This window comes from Acanthochromis polyacanthus, chromosome 23 (genome assembly GCF_021347895.1).
Source record: "Acanthochromis polyacanthus isolate Apoly-LR-REF ecotype Palm Island chromosome 23, KAUST_Apoly_ChrSc, whole genome shotgun sequence".
Classification (NCBI taxonomy): domain Eukaryota; kingdom Metazoa; phylum Chordata; class Actinopteri; family Pomacentridae; genus Acanthochromis; species Acanthochromis polyacanthus.
The window spans coordinates 12,588,117-12,611,319 of record NC_067135.1 but is presented as its reverse complement, the minus strand read 5'-3'; the positions used below and the strand labels follow the sequence as shown (position 1 = coordinate 12,611,319).

Sequence of the window (23,203 nt, the reverse complement as noted above, 5' to 3'; positions counted from 1 at the left end):
TAATACCGTTTGCGCGACATCTTCCGACGGGTGAAAATAAATATCCAGATACCATCATGACCGAATATTTGGGTCCAACCCTATGTGATACAAAAAAGTTGGAATATTTTGTCATTTTGCTGAAGGAACACGTGATAGAATGTTCTTCTATCAAACATTTTCACAATAATAGCAAAGGAAGAACATTCTCAGTGCAACATTCAGTTCTAAGATCGTTCTGGCACAACGGTTTAACAACGTTCTCTCAAAACACTTTTAGGAAGTCTTTAGTCACCCTGCTTTTAAGAAAAAGAAATAAAATTGAAAACTTCAGTAGAACTTTCTCAAAATGCTTTTCTAACAGTCAGATTGTCACTGCATGTTTGACCGTTGCTGCCATGTTGTTCTCCCAGCTGCAGGACAGACTGGAGGAGAACGGAGTGAGTGGAGTCACCCTGAGGTGGAGAGAACAGCCTGATGGGAAAGCGTTCCACAAGGAGGAGACTCAAGGAACCTGTCCTGCAACTCCTCAAACAGCAGTGTGTTAACCAACAGCGCCCTCTTCTGTACCAATGTGTTTATTACTGCCTCTGGGTTCACTGCAGTTTATTTAGACTCCTGCTATCCACCGGTTTTGTGTGCGAGTAGGTTTAGTGCTTGTTAGTTGGCAATTTTATATGAATTTCTGTCATTTTACAGAGTGGCTCTGGATGCATCATATTTACTGTGTATGTTGTGTTATCTTAGGAAAAAAGGAACGAAAAATAAATGATCTGAGACAAAATCATGCTTTTATGTATTCTATAATTTCACATTTGGTGCTCCTACTGTTTATTTCTGCATTTTATAGCACAAACTTGACTTTTAGGATCATCTCAAGTGCAAGAAAGGAGGATTACAGGCATCCTGCTGCAGATCTTCTTGGTTCTCTTCTGTCAAAAGTACTTCAGTGATTTTAGTTTTTACTTATGAGAGGAACTTTACTGTCCTTGTTGAAAATAGTATTTGGTTTCAGGACAAAATTTGTAAACAAAACAGATGAAGACTAATGAGTTCAAACAAAAGATACAAGCACAAATGGGTAGAGTTACTATAACAAAAATAAATGTGCAAATCAGTGAATAAGCAGCTATTAAAAAGTATTATTCTGAAATATTCAAAATCTGTGTCAAACAAATACAGCAACTCATGATCAGTTAGGTGACGTAGATGTTTTGATCCAATTTTTTAGTCGTGACTTAAGTTCTTATTAGTGAATACGATTGACTCCAGCTGCTGACTCTTCAGTCTCATGCAGTATTCCTTCAGTATATCAAAAAAAGAAAAGAAAAAAACAGCGGAACGTCTGATTATTCTACAAAAACTGAAAATAAATAGTTAATTTCGATAGCTGTTTACACTTCAAAGTGAAACGGTCTTTTTTTTCCCCCTCCATTCAACCACAGGTTGATGTTGCTCAGACGTTACAAACTGAATAAAAACAGCTCTAAACCAGTTACACAGATTTGCTGGATTAAAAAGGCTCAAGTTTTTGCTGCATCAAGTCTCAATGTTTAAAAACTGCTGATGTGTTCAACACAGTCGTGCTAATGGGGGCTCATCTGAATTTGTTCTATGAAGACTCAACTTCAGAGGTTTGAAACACATGCTATTGTATTAGTCTACCTGCTGAATCTTAATCTGTACAGTCAAATAAATTTATTTCCACACACTATAAAAGCCAGCCGATCAGTTACGTTCACACTGGATGTGACATAAAAAGAAGGGTAGCATTACTTTGGAAAATTGGTTTTAAAAACAGAAAGAAAAATATAGATTCACAGACATCTGGGAAGGTACAGCAAACAGACTGATTTCAATAACTGCACAGCTACAGAACAGACTTGTCCTCCTCCAACCCTCCTCTCTCAAATTTACGCATACATTTAAGTAGCTGATTGCTAACGCTTTCAATCGAATTTCAAGGATATTAGATGTATTTTCTTGAAGGTATTGTATACTGTTTTGAATGGTTAAACGTTAAACCCCTTCAGCTCTTTGATGTCATGAGGCCCAGCAAAAAATGTCCTTATGCCAATCTGTCCTCACTATGAGAGCTTACTCTGGTCCTCAGATTGACAGCAATACAAACACACACATAGCCAACAGGTTATTTGAATCCTGTATTCAAATCTAATGGGGCGTTGGGGTGCATGCATTCTATAACTAATGATGTTGCATTCCGAATAGTGTAATCAAGTGGTTACATAATCTCTAATGTTTATCCATGCAGCACATTCAGGACAAACTAGTACGTAATGTCAGGAGCTTCCTGTGAACATTTGCCTTCTGCAATTTACCGTGAAAAGTATTGGAAAATCTGAATCAGCCCCTCATGTAAAACATCCTCACAATCCTGCTGCCACCTGCTCTGCTCATGCACATAATGTATATACGAACCAAATCCCTGTGAACCGCACTCAGCGAGCCCATACACTCAAGAGAAAGACTATCAGAAAGTCTGATACTGCTGAAAAGGTGAGTTTCTTCAACAACATTTGTTATCATGACCTCTGTTTTTTGTTACGTGATACACGATCAATGGTGGAACATTCTGTTAGCAATGTTTTAGGATGTCTTGGGGATGTTATTGAGAAAATGCATTATGAAATGTTCTTACAGTAGTACATGGCAACAAAAAAATGCTGTCAAACACTCAAAAAATGTTTTCCAGATAATCACTTTTTTAAAAATACAGTAAGTGTTGACATTCCTGTAATGTGATATACTGAAAGGTAGAACATTTTCTTTTTGATGAGGGAACATTATAGACCGTTCTATAAGATACTTCCAAAATAACAGAAGGATGTTGTCAATGCAAGATTCAATAAATTGCTTTCACGATGTTATCACAACCTCCCTGAATTTTCCACAATGGTACATGATGAAGCAACATTCAGTGTTTAGAGCGTCACGAGCAAACAGCTTTCTCAAACATTTACGGAACATCTTTAAGAGCATTATGGGAAATATAACAGGGATTGTTTCACAGCATAGCTCTCTTTCTCCCCCTTTCCCTTCACCGCTTGTCTCCTGATTTCTCCTTTAATTTCTTTTTCTCCTCAGACCTACAATATATGCAGCAGATATGTCAGATAATTCCTCATCCTTTAACCATCCTCTGCTCTGCTCCAACCCGGTCTTGAGCATCCACATGTTCAATACCTTCCTTGCATTGAGAATCCTCCTCTTCCTCCCTCTCTCCACCTTTGTCCTCTACCTGGGTCACCAAAGTTGGCGGCGGCAGTGCTCCTCTAAAACAGCGACCCACTCCGACATCTTCACCTACCACATGGCTGCCATGGAGCTCATCGGGGTCTTTGGGAATTTCTGCGTGTTTGCAAGCAAATACACAAACTACTTACCGATTACATTAGCAGGAAAGTATAGTTCATATGTTTGTTGGTGTGGTCAGGGTTTTTTTCACCTTCTGACATGTTTGGAGCGCTACCTGGCCGTTGTTCATCCCATCACCTACATGGGGCTAAGAAATGTCCGTGGGGTCAGGATCAGAAACATCTGCATCGGATGTGTTTGGGTGCTGTGCTTTGTACTGCCAGGGGTTGACATTACCAAATGGACTCCCTACAGTGGCATTAAATTTTTCTGCCTTTTAGTTTTCTCCGCAATAGCCATGTCTTTCTGCAGCCTGTCAGTTCTCTGGGTTCTGATTCGTCCAGGACCAGGGGAAGGAAACGTGGAAAAGGAACGGGTTGACCAATCAAAACGGAGAGCTTTCTACACGATCACAGCCATTTCAGCCGCGGTGTTGTTGTGGGTTGTCGGATTCCTTGTTTCCCTGGCTGTGAACACGTCACCTGTGCTGGAAAAAAATGTTGGTTGTTTTGTGATGATGTGTGTTTATTGGTTTAACCTGCCCAGCAGTTTGGTGTCACCTCTGCTGTATCTACAGAAGGCGGGAAAACTATCACGATGCTGTTAAAAGAATGATTGGATTTGACTAAAAATCAGACAATATCTTAAAAGAAAAATCTCTCATAAAAACAGACACATGCCATTTACTAGCACATAAAGATTTGTAAGTGACAACTTAAAATTATTTTATAACTGACAGTAAAACATGTCAATCTGCAGATTCTATAACTGATCAGGGTGATTTGACTAGCTAACGTTATTGGTCTTGAATATTAAATAATCCTAAGTGTCCTAGATAAAGTTCTGGTGGTGTGCCGGATTTAAACAAAAGTGTTTTCAACCCATCAGGGAGGTCAAGACGTGACTATAACAGCATTAGAGCACATTTGGTTACTTGTTTTTGTGTGACTTAGCATTTCTTTTGGTGTTTTTTGCCATATCTGGAAACACTGTTGGCATTTTAAAAGTGCATTGTTCTTGTTTTCTGAATTTGCTCATGTTCATTGCTCACAGCTTAAAAACACTTAATTTTTCAAACTTTATTACATAGCGTTTTGTTATTTTATGTTTCAGGATAAACTGATATTCCTGTCAGACAAAGCCAGAATTTGCCAAGTATCTGCAGTGGCTTATTGATTGAGAATAAATGTAATTTTTACAACCTCAACTAATACTTGTTGTACACAATGGCACATCATCTCCAGAAAGATATTTTATCTTGCTGAATTTACCTTCAAACTACTGTTGGACAAAGCTTTAAATGCGATGTGAAAAGTCAAAAATCTAGCCGTTCTTCATTTTTATAGCTTCTGGATCTGATAATTCATGCTGCATAGTTGCATGTTTGTGTGCCTTGTTTGACATTCTGTAACTTGATTTTCATGTTGCTTTTTCCTGTAAATAACCAAATAAAGGATGTCTGGGTACTTTCCCTTATTAATTTTCCTCTTAAGGATGCCAAACATACCAGCTTTGAAGATTCTTTTTGTTGTTTAAAAAATCACTCATGAACTCTCACCATCTTTAAAAGCAAGCTAAATTAAACCTGCCATTTCTCACAATTACATTTGAACCATAATGAATGCTAATATTAAATTTAATTCCAGCTTCTTCATTCACCATATGTTGTACTTGTTCCAACAGCAAACATAGCTGCATGTTTATGTCAAATAAGAACCAGACACCAAACCGAGAAGATGTGAATGGAAAACGCCTTTGTTGGTTATGTATGTCAGCATTGCCAACTTTTGATTCAACTTAAATGGAAAAATTCAACTCAGTAAAATCAGCAATAACTTTACTTGATATCCAAAATGGTTGCTAATGTCTGATTCTTAACCATTCATACCGTGTCAGTCAACCTGTTGGCCCGTTTTTATTCATTCTACAGAATCTTCCCATTTCAGGTATGCTAATCACATAACCAAGTAGGAGTAAGTGTAGGAGCCAATGAGCTCGATTTATTATAAATAGGAACCAATCTTTGTCCGGGCAGGTGTTCCGCCCGGAAGGAAAAAACTGTTTTGACCGCCGTTGAAGTGGCCGCTGAAAAGCCGGTAACAATGAATTGTTTGTTTTAGATTAAATCTGTTGGACTATACTTATTTGGAGTAATAAACGCAGATTATTGGAACAGCAAGCATTGGTCTCGGCTCTCTTCATCAGACGCGGTAAAGTAATCGGCGTGTCAACTATTTAAATCCTGGTGAAGCACCTCAGGGGCTTCAAGCATTGGCTTAGCCTCTGCAGTAAGTCTTTCATTATTACATCGTTGTCATCATCACTAAATTGAAAATATAGAAAATACACCCAAAACTAGTCATCCATTAGCTGCTGCTGAGTAAATTGAGGTATCCGAGTCATCTTTGTTGATCTCACTCCCAAGGATTCCCCCCCCCACCCCTTGAGAAAAATCCCCCATACATCTGAAAATGTGCTAAATATCTTTGCATCAATGGCTAAAGATCTTTACAGGAGTGGGGGGGGGGGGGGGGGGGGGGAACACCTGCAGGGAGGCCTCCTGGCTGAAAAAATAAATTCTTATGGATTCTAAACTAATGCACAAGGCCCACTTGAACAACTTGACCCACCTTTTGGAAGTGAACATGGCAGAGCGAGACCAGCCAGAATTTAATCTCAGTTTAACACTGAGGTCTGATAAAGGTAAAACGGTGGTGAGAAATTTGACAGCAGACAATAAATCTAGTCATAACAAAACTCAATCCATACATTGAGCATTACCATAGTGATGGCAGCAAGAATGAGGAAAACAACTAACTTAAGGAACTGACAATGATTTTACTCAAGATCAAAACTGTACTTTGCACCACGGTGATCTACACTCTAAAAAGTAATTCTGTGGACCTTTTGTCATAACTTAAATAAATATATTGTTGTGACATAAAAAATCAAGTTCTGTAATCCAGTTAGACTTTTTACTTGTAAATGTTATTTTTTTGAGCTTGGATGACATAGAAATAATGCCTTTTGATTCAATACACTACCATCACCTTGTCAGAGCTTAAAAATTTCAGTTCATCATGAAACAGTTGGATTTTAAGTTCTGCTAAAGTAAAAAATTATTTGATGACGTGTAAACGGCCCACAGTTTCTCTTTCCCGCATGCGCGAGCGGCCATGTTTAAGGCCAGAGTGAGCACATGGTGAGCAGCCGAAGCTCATTGAAGCATTTTGGTGAACCGTAAGTAATTTTATGCTTATTTGCATTCGCTCAGGATTCGGTTGATGATAGTCTACTGTAACTGAATATCGAAATCTGGAAGTCCTTACTTTTAAATGCGTGCAGTGTTGGCAGTCTGTGTGCCGAGGTAAAGTTAGCTAGGTGATGCCTGTACTGGCTTCAATGCGGGAGTAATTGGTTAATTTCGGCATGTGACGAATAAACCAGCGCACAAATAGGTTGTGTGTTGGCGAGTTGTATTTATTATTTCGTCCTATCTGAATCACAGTCTAATTCTGGGTTACCAGCCGTCCCTTAAAATACCGAATTGTCCCGCATTTGAAACTAAAATAGGCGGTCGGTATTGAATCCATAAGGAGGTGACAGCCTGTGAGAAGCTCACCTGCTTGAGATTCAGTGGTAATATGTTTTTTCCTGTGGATTAAAGTAAATGTATCAATGGATAATATCGATACAATTTTATGAAATGGACAGCTACATTTATATTTACAAATGTATTGATAACACGATGTACCCGCTCATCAGGCTGTCGTCTGACCAGGACGACAGGCACACATATTACGCGCCTACGGAGAAAGAGCACATTATGACGGCCCTCTGGGCTCCCAAAATATGAGAAAAGTTAAACAGGGCTATGATAAAACCGACAGAGAGGGACGGGGGAGCTAAAGGAGTTCATTATGATTCATAAACGAACCAGCAGACACCGCGGTGCTCTCCGTAACGGCACAGCCATGCGTCCTAACGCACACACACCTTCAGGTCTGTGTGGACAGGTCTGACTCTGTCCATGACTACACAGATAAGTGTTTCCCTTAAGTTTTATGGAAGAAAAGAATCAAACACTAGTCATTTAAATTGCTATAAGCCCACTACTGCTTTGTTTATATTGATTTAGGGGAGACCGGGGATGGTTGTAACACTTGATGAGTTCTAATACCACAGTTTTCTCCTGTCAGTATAAAATGGGAGACACATGATTTCATTTATTCCTCCATGATCACACACAGGGGCTGACAAGGCTGTAAACAGTTGTCTGTAAAACCCTGATCCTAACACCTTTTAATTTCTTCTTCAAGGATGTGGAGGAGCTCGATGCAGACCCTGCCATGCAGTGATGAAGACTGCCATCATCGGTGATGGGTGTGCAACCATCATTGTTGAGGGAAACGAGATCCTGCAGGGGATTGATGTTGCCAGATCCTGTGCCTTGCTGATGGGAGTAATCTTTGTCAGGAGAACGCAGCCTACAACTTCTGCTGTTTGCACTTTAAATGATTTAGTGCTGCTGTTAAGGATTTAGTGTTATTCATAATTTTAATAAATGGTTCTTATTAATTTGAATATTTCTGTCTGAATTTTTGTTCATTTTGAACACTAGGAGAGAGTTTCTTGGCTGCTGAACATAACCTTAATATAGGACAGGACTTAACTTCACTCTTGCAGAGATCAGCTTATTAAGTTCTTGTTACTAAGAAATTTGTTTAATTGTGGCCAGAAAGCTTCTTCACCTTACTTAAAAAATTATGTTGGATCAACTTAAAAACTTGCATTCATGTTGACCATTATGAAGTTCATGTTACTTAGAAATTTGTTTAATTGTGGCCAAAAAGCTTCTTCACCTTACTTAAAAAATACGTTGGATCAACTTAAAAACTTGCATTCATGTTGACAATTATTAAGTTCTTGTTACTCAGAAATGCATTTTTGTTCGGACTAAAAGGTAATTCAACATACTCAAAACATTGCTTTGACTTAATGTAATTCTGCCAGCTATTGGCTCAACTTAAAAATTCGAGTGGAAACGGTTAACATAAGTTTTTATGTTGACCCAGTGTTTTATTTATTAGAGTGTACCTACAGGATCCTGGGTTATCACTTTTGGAATGACAGACGGACACACAAACATGATATTGTTTTAATCCTGCTTGGTGATATAGTTGCAGTGTAACGGTATGAATTTTCATCCTGAACCCTCTGGTACCACACAAAACAAAAAGAGGCATTAAAGACACAGATCATGTTCCAGTCATCTCAGGCACATCGCAACAACCAGACACCGTCAACACACAACAGGCTGATTAGATGGAAACTTTAAACCAACTCATTTGCTGCAAGTTCTAAAGCTGCTCCATTCCCATCATTACCTACTTCAGAATCAATTCTGTGGCTTCAATAAACTCAACCATTATTATTAGAATTTTACACCAAAACTGCCTCCCAGTCACAGACACTTCAACCAGAATATGTTGAAGACGAAAAACCTGAGAACCATCAGTCAACAGAAAACGTTCTGATGCACAGAAGAACCGTGAAACGTGCAGATCACCAGTCAGAGTGAAGAAAGTGTGTTTGGTTCTCAGATTAGCACCAACCAAAGCCTCCAGACTCTGCATCAGACCTCACTGTAGTGGTGACCAAAATAAGGAACCTTCAACTACCAGCAGCCAGACTCAAGGAAATGTAGATATGAGGAGATAGAGGAATATTAAGAAATCACTCAAGGGAGATTGACACAATGTCAAGCCTAGACACGAGTCTGATGGAAGAGTAGCCATGTTGGAAAGAGTGATTGGCATGGCGGCCAGGAGAGAGAAAAAAACAAAACAAAAACAACCAATGAATCAAAGGGAAAGCCAGACACTTCATAAAAACAAAACTTTGACAACTCAGGTTAGAAATTAGCTTTTACTGACCTGTGAGTGAGTTTTAATCCTTATGAAGTCAGACGAGGTAAACTTGAAGCAACGAACACCTTTTCATGCTTGTCCAGGCTCCAAAATGGATGCAGTGAGTAAACGATTGAGAACAGGTTGTGAAATCCAAAATGTCTCTCTGGGAAGTTATCTTAGGGTGACCATATTTTGTTTCTCTGAAAAGAGGACACACTTCCAGCTCGCGGGCGAAAAATTTTCAGTCCTTAGGTGATTAGATTAGGTGACGCCTCTGATTGGAGCAGGTTGACCAGCTGACCAAACACCTGCTCCAATCAAATCACAGAGACACCCCTCCCTCTCACACCCCCCTCCAAAAAAACAAACAAAAAAAACCAAACAAACAAAAAAAAAACGTTTCATGTGCACTTTATCATCTGGCACGCATGCCAATATAACTTTTAATGCGGCTTTAAGAATTTACCATCTATTACACAGCTAATTAGATTTTTTAAAACCCTTTTGAACTGTACCTTTCCAGCAATTCACTTTTATCTTTGGTGTTCTGAAATTTTGTGAAATTACAGATGATGATCAGTAAACATAAATATAAAAAAGGATTGACTAAATGGGGAAAATAGTATATAATAAATACACAAAAAGTTAATAACTTCCACATCAAATATGTATATTTTAATAAAGAGAGCTTTTTTGTATTGAAATCAGCAAAATGCATTATTCTTTTGTTTGTTTTGTTGCTAGTGGTGTGTTTGTGTTTTTACAGATATTTGCTATTATTTGAAAAAAAAATTGAACTAAGAACAGAAATCTGGTAAAGATTTGTTTTGAATGGTTGCGTTCGGAAAATTAGCGATAACATCGAGTTAAATCACCCAAAACAAGTGTGCATTCACATCTTGTCTGTAAAAATAACAATTAAAAAAACATTTTAAAAAACAGGCCCAAACTGTAAAAATAAAAGTCTCCAATAAAAATGCCTATGTTTACAAATGGTAATTGTTTGTTGTGTTTTTGTTTGCTTGTTTGTTTGTTTTACATTTTACTCTGCAGTTGCATTTTTTTTTTAAAAATAAAAATTTAATGAGAAAAATTTTGATTTTTTTCCCCATATACTTGAATGTACTGAGAATTTATAATGATAAATAATATAAAGAATTATTAGGTGTGATTTCACAACTTTTGAAAAAGTTTTTGAATGGTACAATACAGCCCATTTTTTCCAATATTTTTCTGAAATCATTATGTTCACAGTTGTAGAGGACTTTTTCATTTATTTATTTTACAACAAGAGAATAATAAATAGTGACAAAGCAACATTGTGTTCTGTTTTGGTTTTTACTGTGTTAATATTTGTGTCTCTGAGTGTAACAAAATTTGAGAAGATGATCCGAGAAGTCAAGTTTGTGCTATAAAATGCAGAAATAAACAGTAGGAGCACCAAATGTGAAATTACAGAATACATCAAAAGAATGAAACATTCCTCACATAAAGCAGGCGTGATTTTGTCTAAGATTATTTATTTTCCTTTCCTTTTTTCCTGAGATAACACAACATACACAGTAAATATGATGCATCCAGAGCCACTCTGTAAAATGACAGAAATTCATCTAAAATTGCCAACTAACAAGCATTAAATAACTAAAATTGCAGATATCAGCAAAGTTTATGAGTTTGCTGTAAAAGTTGCAAGAAAAAGTTCCACCCACACACAAAACCGGTGGATAGCAGGAGTCTAAATAAACTGCAGTGAACCCAGAGGCAGTAATAAACACATTGGAACACAAGGGGGCGCTGTTGGTTAACACACTGGTGTTTGAGGAGCTCAGCTAAGTTGCAGGACAGGTTCCTTGAGTCTCCTCCTTGTGGAACGCTTTCCCATCAGGCTGTTCTCTCCACCTCAGGGTGACTCCACTCACTCCGTTCTCCTTCAGTCTGTCCTGCAGCTGGGAGAACAACATGGCAGCAACGGTCAAACATGCAGTGACAATCTGACTGTTAGAAAAGCGTTGTGAGAAAGTTCTACTGAAGTTTTCAGTTTTATTTACATCCCAGAATTCTTTTCTAAACAGCAGGATAACTGAGGACTTCCTAAAAATGTTTTGCGAGAACATTCTTGGACCGTTGTGCTGGAACGATCACAGAACTGAATGTTGCAGATGAGTTGACGGTGGGTAGGAAGACGTTTCCTGCTGTAACCAGCCAGCAATTCAATGAGGCAAGACTCGTTTGACGTTTGAGGTGTGAAAAAAAGAAACACTGCACAAACAAGCTATTTCTGTACCTGGAGTTTATCATTGCAGCAGGAAGCTGTGGCCTCAGTGACACACAGTCAGACGGTAGGTGTGATGCAGCCCCCCAGTTTACCAGCCGCTCAGTCAGTCTGTGCATCAGCAGCATGGAGATAACAACACTGTGCGCTGTCATGGGTGAGTACCAGGGTGTTTCTGCAGGCTGCCGCTTTCTGTAACTTGGCTGATTTAGAAATGTTTACATTCATGTTGTTTCTTAGTTCTTACATCACGATTCACTAAAGTTATATTCAACAGTCTCAGCAGTTACTGTTGTTCTGACATCACTTGATCTAATCAACCACAGATTAACTTTTCACAGGTCACTGTTGAGAAAATACACAAAAACAAAATAAAAATTCACCAGTTCACCACAATAACAGTCTGTTTTCCTTCTCAGTCAGATTCTTATCGTACAAGGCAAAGACAAGGCTGAATTTGCAGCTTTATCATGAAAACGTTAGTTTGCTGTTTGATCAAAGGCAGCATGTGAAGCTTTTAGTGCATCGACTGCAGTATAAGTAGTAGCTCTCTGCAGCTGCTGTCAGTTCTTTGTTGTTCACAGTTTCAGATATGTGGTCAGAAGCAGAAAATAAACTTAAAATAACATCACAGCAGCCTGAAACAGACTGACCTGTTTGTTCACAATCACATCCACAGTGAAACAACAAATCTAAGAAAGACTTGCTGAGCATCTGTACATTAGCCAAAGCTTCATGTTTGCTCCTTTCTGCAAATATATTCACAAGAAAAATAAATTTCTTGTTTTCTTGCAGCTTCTCTGAGAGTTCTTCCAGACAGATCCCAGTTCTTCCAGTATGAGTCTGTCTCTCTGAGCTGTGAGCAGCATGGAAACTCTTCTGGGTGGACAGTTATGAGGAACACTTCTACACAAATAAATGAAAAGTGTCCCACATTGTGGGAGAAAAGGAATGAATCTGACTGCATAATTGATGACCTTTTGGCATTAGACAGTGGAGTTTACTGGTGTGAATCTGGAGCAGGAGAATGCAGCAACACCGTCTACATCACTGTGACAGGTTTGTTCAGACAAACTCCAAACTGGTCCTCAGATAATTCAATTAAAATGTTCCTACATGATCCTGAGAAGTGAACCATGTGTGGCCAAGCTGATAAAAACCGTTACGTCTCACAGTCAAAGCAGGATGTTGTGAAACCACCACAAAAAGAATCAGATTAAAAGGAATCTGCAGTTTGTAGAACATGAATTCTACACTGACTTGACATAACTCATATCAGTAAAGTGCTATTCTCTGTGCATCATCACCTACATTCAGCTATAAACTCTTCTTAGTCTTTCATTGTGGTCTATCAGTGTTTCATATAGCTGTTCTGGTCAAGCAGGACATGACTTTTACACATAGAAAACAATCTTTCAAAACTAGTAACATCTTGGGGTTGAGTATAAAAAGCACCACACTTCAGGCACATTTGACATCATTTTATGGTGTGAACACAACTTTTGAACCACCAAATGCAAATGATATGAAGCTGATAAAACTTCTGCATCTTCCAGCTGCTTCTGTGATCCTGGAGAGTCCAGTTCTTCCAGTGATGGAGGGAGAAGTTGTGAATTTTCGCTGCAGCGATGAGATGACCTCCTCCAATCTAACGGCTGGTTTCTACAAAGACAATCTTCTGATTGGGAGCAGCTCTACAGGAAATTTTACCATCGAAAGTGTTTCTAAGTCTGATGAAGGACTCTACAAGTGCAACATATCAGGAGTTGGAGAATCCACAGAGAGCTGGCTGACTGTCAGAGGTAAGAAAAGCCTTCACCTATTTATTTTTGAACAATATATCCTTTAAAATGCACCTTAGATCAACTAGATGGGCTCAAGAAAAAGACCACAGGAAATGGAACAGTAGTCTTCCACAAATGGTGTCAGTTGTGGCTTTAAAACATCATCTAGCTACCATAACGTCCAGAGTAGAAGAGCTGAACACTTTTTAATCGGGGTTTGAATGACACAGTTTGTCTGAGTGTTGCTGATTATTTGCATCCTTTTATCACCACAGTTTACATCCACACCAAAATGTTGTTTTAACAAAAAAGATGAAATAATGTGCCATCAATATGTTTAAAAGAGGGCAGCTTCCACTGAAATTATGTTCAACCAACAAATGATGTTGAGTTAGGACAATTAGATTTTCTTCTACAATCAAGAGTTTATTTTTGGGTGGCATAAATGCAAGTTTTTCAGTTAATCCATCATGTAAGTATAAGTTATTCTAACTCATATTTCCAAATTATTTAAAGGAATTTAAGTATTGTTGATTCCATTATTGTATTTATGAACAAAAGTTTTTAGGTTGACAAACACTTAAAGTAGATGTTCTGCATTTTACAGTAGTTTTAAGAAATGAGTTCTTTACGCAACAATATTTTATCTGATTAACTTATTTACTTTGAACTGATACTGTGCATTTGAACACACAATATTTAAGTCTGTCCAAGAAAAAAAACAAATTTGAGTTTGAATTACACACAGTATTAAGTTGATGCCAAATTCCATTATTATTCTGTCAACCCAACTCATAAGGTTTGAAAATTAAAAGCTTTTATGCTTTTTTACAGCCTAATATCTGCTTCAAAGTGGATGCCACATCTTTTAAATTATAATTATCAACTGGAATCATGAATATGATAGTGAGCTCAATGGGTTTCAGCAGAACAGCTGCATGAACAGACAAGTGTGCAGAAATGATGTGATGTAATCTTGGTAACATGTAGCAGAACCTTAAAGGAATGACAACAGGAGTTGAAAAGCAAACAGCAACAAATAAAGGGGAAAAAGAACCTTCACTCTTTTCTGTCTCACCATGAGTTACTGCAGATGAGAGAACAATATTCTTGTTTTTTTTTGTTTAATCATTTTTTTCCATTGTGGTATTTGTGCTTTGCATCAGGACTTCCTGAGTCGCCTTCCACTGCCTCTACACTCATTCTGCTTCCTGTGGTGGGCGTCTACCTCTCACTGGTCTCAGTGATGCTGTTCTGTCTCTGCAGAAGTCACAAAGGTCAGTGTCTTGTCAAAGAAATAATCGTGAGCTTATATCGTGAACGGTCACATTTCAAAGGATGATCACAGTTTTATTTGCCTGTACGCTGACAGTTGTATAAGAGCAGCCAGCAACAAGTCCCACAACAAAATGGACCAAAGCTCCTGTAAATGATGAGATTACTTGTTTGTTTGTTCACTTCAAACATGGGATGTCCCAGTCAAGCGTTTTGTCCCTGATCCAATCTATATAATACCAAAACCAAAATAGCCTTCAGTTATTGTAGATTAGCTGTAGTACCCGGTTGTGTCAAAAATGGAGCCTCTTACTGTTTAATACTGCAGCAACCAGAGGAGGAATGAAGTTCTTTTTAGCCAGCTCTGCGGTTGTGGTGTACACCAGCTCACAGACGTGCAACAAAAAAGGTGAATGCAAACACACACACTTGCAAACCTCCTAACAGTGAAGTAAAAATACTCTGTTATATGTTAAGTCCTGAATGAAAATCCTAAACTGACACAATCATCATCAGTGTGTCAGCATCAGGTCGCTGTTGTAGCTGCATGTTTGAACTACTTTGGTTAAACTTTTCTATGCAGGGACAGCACATGATTCTGATTTCTAATGATATATTGGATCATTGGAACCTTGATTGAAATTCAACAATGAATTATGAAGGGAGAAACCACTATTTGGTTGAGCTGTTACCAACTCATAGACATGCTTTTCGGAAAAAAACAGAAATGTTGAAAACCACTGGTTACATCCAATTTAACAGTGTTGTATTGTAAGCCTGCTATAGTAGCCATTGTGTAAAATCTTAACAAAGCTGTCAGATCTGTTAGCGTCTAATTGGATAAGCTACTGGATTTCTGAACTTTTGAAAATATTCAGAGGTGTAGGTGTAAAAATGAACGACTTCCAAGGTAGAGAATAATTATGACAGCAGTTCAAAGAGTAAAATGCAATAAATCGGGCTACCTTTAACATTCTGTAGCTTTAAATGGTGAACTGGTTACTTTTTCCTCAGGTGAGCCAGAAAGCAGTCGCTCTTCTTTACTCTCCTCTGTGGCTGAGTACAGACCTGTTAGGAGGACCTACAATCCAAACCCTGTGTTCACCTTCAAAACCTGCAGCTGCTGGAAGCTTCTGATGACTTTTGAGTTCTTTATCTCAGCTGTGCAATAAATAATTCAAATGCAAACCACATAAAAACCTCACCATGAACTATAAAGAATAGGAATGTCATTTTCCTTTGCCGTCGAGTGTTTTCCTTCTGAACAAACGAAGCACGTTTGAGCAGAAAAACTCTTCCGGGTCATGAATAAATTGGAGGATATGTGGGCTTCAAAATGTTTGAAATAGACCTTCTCGTTTGCAGTTTTCTGTCACATTTTCATCAATAATAGGTGTAATGATTGGCTCGGCTTACACATCGATGGTACCGTTTTTATCACGTTTTATTTGTTGTTTGCTAACCCTACTCTAATCACAGTAACAGGGTTGCTAATCCATGCTAATGGTAGCTTTTTCTCAGGAGGAGAAGCTAGATATTTAGCTCGCTGTTACTGCTGACCAAGAGGACAAACTTACTGATGGAAAACAGTAAAAAGAATTTGTCTTATCCTGATATTATGAGGTAGAGTGAGACATTCAATCAAAGCTGACACTGTTATGAAAATATGAAAAATAGAAGAGAGGACATAGCCTTGCTCTACCTATTCTTTTGGAAAACTGTTTGATGATGTTAATTCCAGCATATCATGTGATCCAGTTTTCTTAATCTTTACCAACCAAAAAGGTTATACCAACAGAACTGTTGTGGGACATGTTTTATTCATTATAATTATTTAAAATATTACACTGATTAAAAAAATGTTCCCACAATTACAAGAGACTTCAATGAAAACAATTATAATACAATTTAATTTTTAAATTATTATTTGAGATTCAGTTTGGTAATCGAGTTGTGGGACAAGAGAAAAATTGTATTTTAGGTGGAAGTTATTTACGGTTTTAAAAAATGTTTTCAAACATTCTTTTCTCCTAATTTTTTTTTAGATTTGATCCCAGGACAAGTACATTTACTCAGCAACTGTTCACTAAATAATAATTCACTAAAATGTTGTAAATGGACTATTGTAAATTTGATGGGTGCAACATAAAATCTCCTCCAATTCTGGAAAGACTCTTCTACAACATGAAGATTGAACTCTTGTGCTACAACCCTGTTAGTGCAGCGTCTCTGTTTCTTTAAGCTGAAGCTTCACTGGAGTTTTATTCTGACTTGACTCCACACACAAAGCAACATTCTGCTTTAACGAGGATTAATCCACCACTGTCCTCCTGGTTCAGCAACACTAACTAGAAACAAGTGAATTACTCAAAGTATGAAGAAAAGAAGAAAAAAATTATATTTCTGTAGATTTTTTTTATACACAAATCTTCAGTCACAGGCTGTCAAGATTGTATTTAGACACAAATCAACACTTGCCGGTCTTTCTCTTTTTGGGATGAGTGGAAAAATACAGAAAAACAGCAGCCATATCTTATGAGTAAATACAATGGACATGTTATGTGGGATATGAAATATGAAGCTCTACAGCACATAAAATGTGGAACAAAATGTAACTATGGACATGAAAAAGAACAAAAACATAGAACTGAAGTGTCAAACATAAAGGAGCTCTGAGATTTCATACTGAAATTATTGATGTAAAACACATGCATGATACACACAAGATAAAGACCGATTTGGGTCAGTTCATAAAACCAAATATTACTACAACATTCAGAAAAGCAAGCAGGCAGTATTCTGTGTTTTTCCTTAAATAAAACATGTCAACACATCTAAACTGTGAAAAAATGACAGTACTTTTTGAACATTTTCTGTTTTGTACAATTATCTAGGGGCTGCACAGTGGGCTAGTGGTTAGCACTTTCGCCTTACAGCAAGAAGATCCCCAGTTCAAATCCCAGCATGGGATCTTTCTGCATGGAGTTTGCATGTTCTCCCTGTTCATGCGTGGGTTTTCTCCGGGTACTCCAGCTTCCTCCCACAGTCCAAACACATGCTGACGTTAATTGGTTGTTCTAAATTGCCCGTAGGTGTGAATGCGAGTGTGATTGTGTGTCTGTATATGTGGCCCTGCGACAGACTGGTGACCTGTCCAGGGTGTCCACTGCCTTCGCCCGAGTCAGATGAGATAGGCTCCAGCACCCCCCATGACCCTAATGAGGATAAAGTGGTGTATAGAGAATGGATGGATGGACAATTATCTAGTTAAACCCCACAAAATATATAATAATTTATATGTTAAACGTACAGAAACAGATCAAAACTGTAAATAACATCCACATAAACAAAATCAGATATTTTTTTCTATTTTACAATGTTTGACTGTAAAATTACACTTAATTGGTGTATTAAAAGCAGCAAAAATATCAATACTTTACAGATATTTGTTGTTATTGGAAAGGAAAATTAAGCATATTAGGATTGCAAAATTACAGACAAAAAGTAGTAAAATTACAGAGAGTTATTTCTGTATCACACGTTAGCTGTAAAAAAAAAAAAAAAAAAATCCAACGAACAAAGACATCTGGCCAAATCTGTACATAACCACATCATAAAAATGTTCTTACAAACTTATTCTTCAATGTATGACTGTAAAAGTATACTTTCAATTAATATAAATCCACTTAAAATGTCATTATTTTACTGATATTTGCTGTAATTTGCAGTGTTTGACTGTGCTCCTGAGCATATTTTTTCTGCAACTTTTGCCACCAGATTTAAGCTGGGTTTTTTAAAATTTAATTTAGTTTTTACAGTTTTTCTTTCACAGGCCAGTAAATGAAGAATATTCAAAAAATAATGTAAAAAATAAATTCAATTTTTCTATTTCTATTCTAAATCAGTCATCAAGAAAACCCCGTTCACAACAATCAACCCTGTTTCCCTCCATTTTAACTTGAGTTTCATCAAAGATCTTCATCTGACTCGCTCTGATTTTCACTTCTGTTCATCTCCAATTTATTAATCATCTCCTCCTTTTCTTTAGTTGCTTTCATTTTCCTCTGTATCATAACATCCGCTTCTTTAATAGATTTTTCCAGAGCCTTCTCTAGTCTATCTAGCTTTTTCTGAACTTCTTCTTTCTTCTTCTCCAGATCTTTCTCATCTTCTTCTGTCTGTGTTTCTTCCGTTTCCTTCTTTAACTGAAGTTTTCTCTCCACTTCCTCCAGCTGCTCTTTGAGATCTTTTATCTGCTCCTCTTGGTTCGTCTTCTTTCCCATCAGTCTAGCAACTCGTTTTTCATATTCTCCCTCATCTTTTTCTTTCGCCTGCGGCTTTGACGTCTGTTTTTCCATCTCTTTGTTCAGATCAGACTGAACTTCCTGCAGATTCTTCTCTCCACCTTGTGCCTGCAGATTATTTTCTGAATTTCTTTTTCCTATGAGCTGCTCTTGTTGTCTTTCTTCGTCCATCACACTGTCTGTGTTTTCTCTTCCAGCTTCAGTCTCATCTCCTTCATTGTTCACATCTCTTTCTACTGGACTATTTTCACTGTTTGCTGTGTCTTCTTGATCTTTGTCTGAATGACTCATGGTCTCCAGAGGTTGATCTATTTGTCTTCCCCTGTCCACTGAAGGCTGAACTTCTGCTCCTTCATGACCAGATTGTTTCTCTGTTTCTTCTTGTGTTTGGATCAGATGATTATTAGTTTGACTCTGGTGTGTTTCATCTTCTATCTGAATGTTAGATCCTGTTCTTTCACTTTTGAGATTTTGCTCCACGTTTTCTGCTGCCTTTCTTTCAATCAGAGACTCTATTAAAGCATCATTTCCTCCAGAGCTGTTCGTCTTCTGGTGCTGCATCTTCTCTGTGTGCACAAACAAGAAACAGTTTCTGACTTTTTTGTGCTCGTTCTGTGTTATTTTCTTGCAAATGTGTGAAGAGAAAAAAGAGGAAAGAGTTGCAAAAGCACAGAGACGTTATAAAAAGACTTTTGGCAGGATTTAAGAAAATCTTAACGTGTAGATTCAGGCTCAGACTATTGTCTTTACTTCCAGACTTACTCTGTACTGAATTGTGTAAAACAGCCTTCAAGTACATGGAATCATACAGAAGGACATTTGGTGTGGATGTAAAATTGATTTGTTGCATCATTAACAGAACTCGGATATATTTCTCAACCCTGAAAATTTCTATTTGTTGAAGTTTTGAGGCTCAGAAATGATGGAAGAAGGAACACAAATTAAAAAGCTCAACATCTGGATCCACCTCGATGTGCTTCAAGGGTCTGTAATATTCATAACACAAAGGTAAAACTTTGGATGGTTTCAATAAATATGACTTAAGTTATTGAAACTAACAGCTGGATTTTGAAGGGTCAGGTTTACTTAATTTTATATAGGATGGCTCTCCTGACTTACCCAGTTTGATTTGTCTCCATTTCCACACAAAGAAGACGACTGCAAGAGTTAACATGATGGCAACAATCAAACCGATGATGGCAGCAACTGAACTGGAACTGGGACTGGGAGGAGGTGGATCTGTGACAAAATCATCTGACATGACAAAATGCATCACAGAAGTTAATTCATGTAGGATAAAAACACAGTTGTGAAACAATATAAAAGAGATAATGATTGTCTTCATCTACCTGGAACATGAATCCATGTCTCTCTGTTCTGCTTAATGTTGTTCTGCTGGACTCTGCAGGTCAACTTGTTGCTGTGTCTCTTCTCCACAGTCACTCTGCTACTGACAGCATAGAGGCCATCAGGACCTCTGACTGTCTCTGTAGGTCCAGCAGAGAGGAGGTTTCCCTCACCGTCCATCCACAACACCTCAGGCTCTGGATACCAGCCTGCAGACTCACACTCTAACTCCACTGCACTGCTGTTTCTGCTGATCTCTGATATGTTCACCAGTGAGGAAGCAGCACCTGATGATGGGAGACAAGAAGCTCTGAAAAGTGGTTTTATGCATTCCTGGACAACTTCTGTCTTTCCTAAACACAGAACTTTATCACAGGTTACATTAGTGACAGCCCTGTCTGGTACATCAGGTGTGTGGGAGCTCATCCAGCTTTAATGGAACATTTTGATCTGCTTTTTATCCAGATGTTCAAAAAGAACATCACAGTCAGGATAAAAAGTGTTGATAGCTTGGTCCTGATGTGAAATATAAAACCTGTATAACAGACAATATTAACTGCTGCATCATGATGCTGCCACCGCCGTGCTTCATGGTGGGGATGATGTGTTTGTGATAATATTCAGTGTTTGTCGTCCACCAAACATACTAAACAGTTTGATGGCCAGAAAGCTTTATTTTGGTCTCATAAGACCAAAGAACTTTCTTCCAGTTGACTTCAGAGTCTTCCACATGTCTTCTATTGAACTTTAGTCGAGAGTTAATGAGCTTTTTACAACAGTGCCTCTTTATCACTCTCCCATAAAATTTTAACCGGTAAAGAAAATACAACAGTTGTTGCATGAACAGTTTCTTCCATCTCAACTACTGAAGCTTGTAACTCCTTCAGAGGAGTCATGTGTGTCTTGGTGGCCTTCCTCACTACTTTCTTTGTTGCTTGGTGACTTGGTCAGTTTCTGGGGATGACCTGCTTCATACAAATATAAACATTTGACACAGTCCTCCTGTTTCCTATTGATGTGTTCAGCTGTACTACACGGGATATTCAGCAACTTAGAATTTTTTAGTACTCATCCCGTGACTCATTCTTTCCAAAAAACCTTTTCACTGATTTGTTTGGAATTTTCTTTTGCATTCATGGTGTAGTTCTATCCAGAAGTACTGATTCACCAGTGATTGGACCTTCCAGATACTGAGACACGTTCAGTGCACTCAGATGATCTCCATTTCACTTTCAAATGTTTGACATCCATCACTAACTGGCTGCACTTGTATTGACTTAGATGAGTCACTTTTAAGGCGTTTGATACTCATGCTATTGCTGATTTTGCATTTTATATTTGCAATTAATTGGTTTGACTTCCAAATCTGTTTCCACTGAAACACTAAGGAGTATTTTTGTCAATTCTTGTGAAAAAGCAAACAAAAAGTCTAATTAAATTGATCACAATTTGCTGTCAAAAAGCAAAAAAAGGGAAGATTTCCAAGTAGGTAAATATTTTTTATGGACACTCTAGCACCGTACAACAACAAAGTTGTTCTCATAAAAACATTCATTTCAAATAAAATGAACCTCAACACATGATGTTCACTTACCAGCAACAAGCTGAATACGAGAGTCTCTATCCAAGTCTGGAACGAAGCAGCTGTAAGTTCCCTGATCAGAAAGTTTCACTGAGGAGAGTTTCAGTGAAATATTTCCGTGCTTCAGTTCATCAGTGAACAGTGACGTTCTACTGCTGTACAGTGGATTCTTTTCAGACTCGAGTTCCAAACCGTCTCTCCACACCAGGACGAATCTCGGGTTCAGATCAGGCCTCGCCCACTCCACAGTCATGGCAAAAGCATTCAGGACAGGCTTCAGGTAGCACGGCAGAATAATGTCCTCACCAATCAGTGCCACTATTGGATGCAGTGGACCAATCACCTGCGACTCACCTGACAGGAAAGAGGTTTCAGTTTGTAATTTCCACAGCAAAGAGCAAATACACATTTAAAACAACCAAACTGTTGCACTTGGATGTAATATTTTCAGTATTACCAGGCTAATTCCCAAAGTAAGTATAAACCACATGAGTGTGTTTAATTTACCTCTACATGAGTACATCTGTGTGAGGATGACAGCAATGTGGAAAACCAGAACACTGGATGCACCAGACTGTCTGAGTTTCACATAAACCATCGTGGAGATCTGCAAATAGAAACATAACAGCAAGAAACCCTGATATAAATGGAAAAATGAAAGAAAGTACATTTAGTCTGCTTCACCTGAATGTTTCTATGGTTATTTTTTGGGGTTCTGGAAACCTTAACACCCTCCATACCAGCTTAAAAAAAACACTCTGACACTGACATTTATCCTTATTTTTTAAGAAATGCTTATAAAAAAAGATTTTTGTCTAATGATATGTTTCAGACGTCTGCTTTAGTTGTGTTTGACTACAACTGGCCACAAGACCAACCTATGTTAAACAACACTTCTTCAAACACCTGGGAGGAGTCACCCCCTGCTGGCTGTTAGAAAGAATGCAGTTTCAAGGTCTGGAGAGGCTCTGGGATGTTTGTAATTCTCTGTATCAATCACAATTGTATTAGGTGGAGTTAAAGGAAGAACTCTGTGACAGTGATGCAGTAAAATATTGACTCTGAACGGTGCGAACTGTCATTAAAACTGATAATTCACTGGAGAGAAAAGTCACCAACAACAAAAACATGCAGGCCTGCCTTACTGTACAATCCAAACCCTCAACAATATTTCTCTTTTTGTACAGTGTGGAAGGTTGCTGCTTAGAAGTTGTTGTGTTACGAAATGAGGGAGAGTTCCAAAAGAGTAGCACATATATAGCAGAAGGAAAGCAGTGTGAAATGTCATCCAGTGGCAAGATTATACCTAAAATCTACATCCAGTGAGCCAGACTCTTCTACAATCACTTTACACACCCAGAGTCTACATCCAT

The 23,203-nt window shown here is 38.1% G+C and overlaps 2 protein-coding genes across 3 annotated transcripts; one reads left to right on the top strand and one right to left on the bottom strand.

Annotated features, from left to right (window-relative positions):
- Positions 1-11,103: 11,103 nt before the first annotated feature.
- Positions 11,104-20,438, top strand: LOC127532308 (low affinity immunoglobulin gamma Fc region receptor II-b-like). The gene is made up of 5 exons (XM_051943807.1): positions 11,104-11,695; positions 12,334-12,597; positions 13,095-13,340; positions 14,489-14,599; positions 20,341-20,438. Exons 1-5 carry the CDS (start codon positions 11,665-11,667, stop codon positions 20,361-20,363), a joined length of 675 nt encoding a protein of 224 aa, XP_051799767.1. The 5' UTR covers positions 11,104-11,664; the 3' UTR covers positions 20,364-20,438.
- LOC110945526 (butyrophilin subfamily 3 member A3-like) lies at positions 16,993-22,434 on the bottom strand. 2 transcript variants are annotated; one of them, XM_051943790.1, is made up of 5 exons: positions 22,338-22,434; positions 21,843-22,184; positions 20,251-20,535; positions 20,021-20,155; positions 16,993-19,467 (listed from the first exon to the last, which is right to left on the bottom strand). In XM_051943790.1, the coding sequence occupies exons 1-5, from the start codon at positions 22,426-22,428 to the stop codon at positions 18,566-18,568; spliced, it is 1,755 nt and encodes a 584-aa protein (XP_051799750.1). In that variant the 5' UTR covers positions 22,429-22,434; the 3' UTR covers positions 16,993-18,565. The 2 variants fall into 2 exon arrangements, with proteins under 2 accessions (XP_051799750.1, XP_051799751.1); XM_051943791.1 differs by lacking the exon at positions 16,993-19,467 and having other exon boundaries at positions 19,489-20,155.
- Positions 22,435-23,203: the final 769 nt, after the last annotated feature.

Bases quoted from the DNA above. Each gene is read 5' to 3' on its own strand.
- LOC110945526 (XM_051943790.1), bottom strand. From the start codon at position 22,428: ATGGTTTATGTGAAACTCAGACAGTCTGGTGCATCCAGTGTTCTGGTT. The intron at 20,536-21,842 runs GTAAGTGAACAT...TCCCATCATCAG, and splicing joins TCGTATTCAGCTTGTTGCTG to GTGCTGCTTCCTCACTGGTG. The intron at 19,468-20,020 runs GTAAGTCAGGAG...TTGTGCACACAG, and splicing joins ATGGAGACAAATCAAACTGG to AGAAGATGCAGCACCAGAAG.
- LOC127532308 (XM_051943807.1), top strand. From the start codon at position 11,665: ATGGAGATAACAACACTGTGCGCTGTCATGG. The intron at 11,696-12,333 runs GTGAGTACCAGG...GTTTTCTTGCAG, and splicing joins AACACTGTGCGCTGTCATGG to CTTCTCTGAGAGTTCTTCCA. The intron at 12,598-13,094 runs GTTTGTTCAGAC...TGCATCTTCCAG, and splicing joins CGTCTACATCACTGTGACAG to CTGCTTCTGTGATCCTGGAG.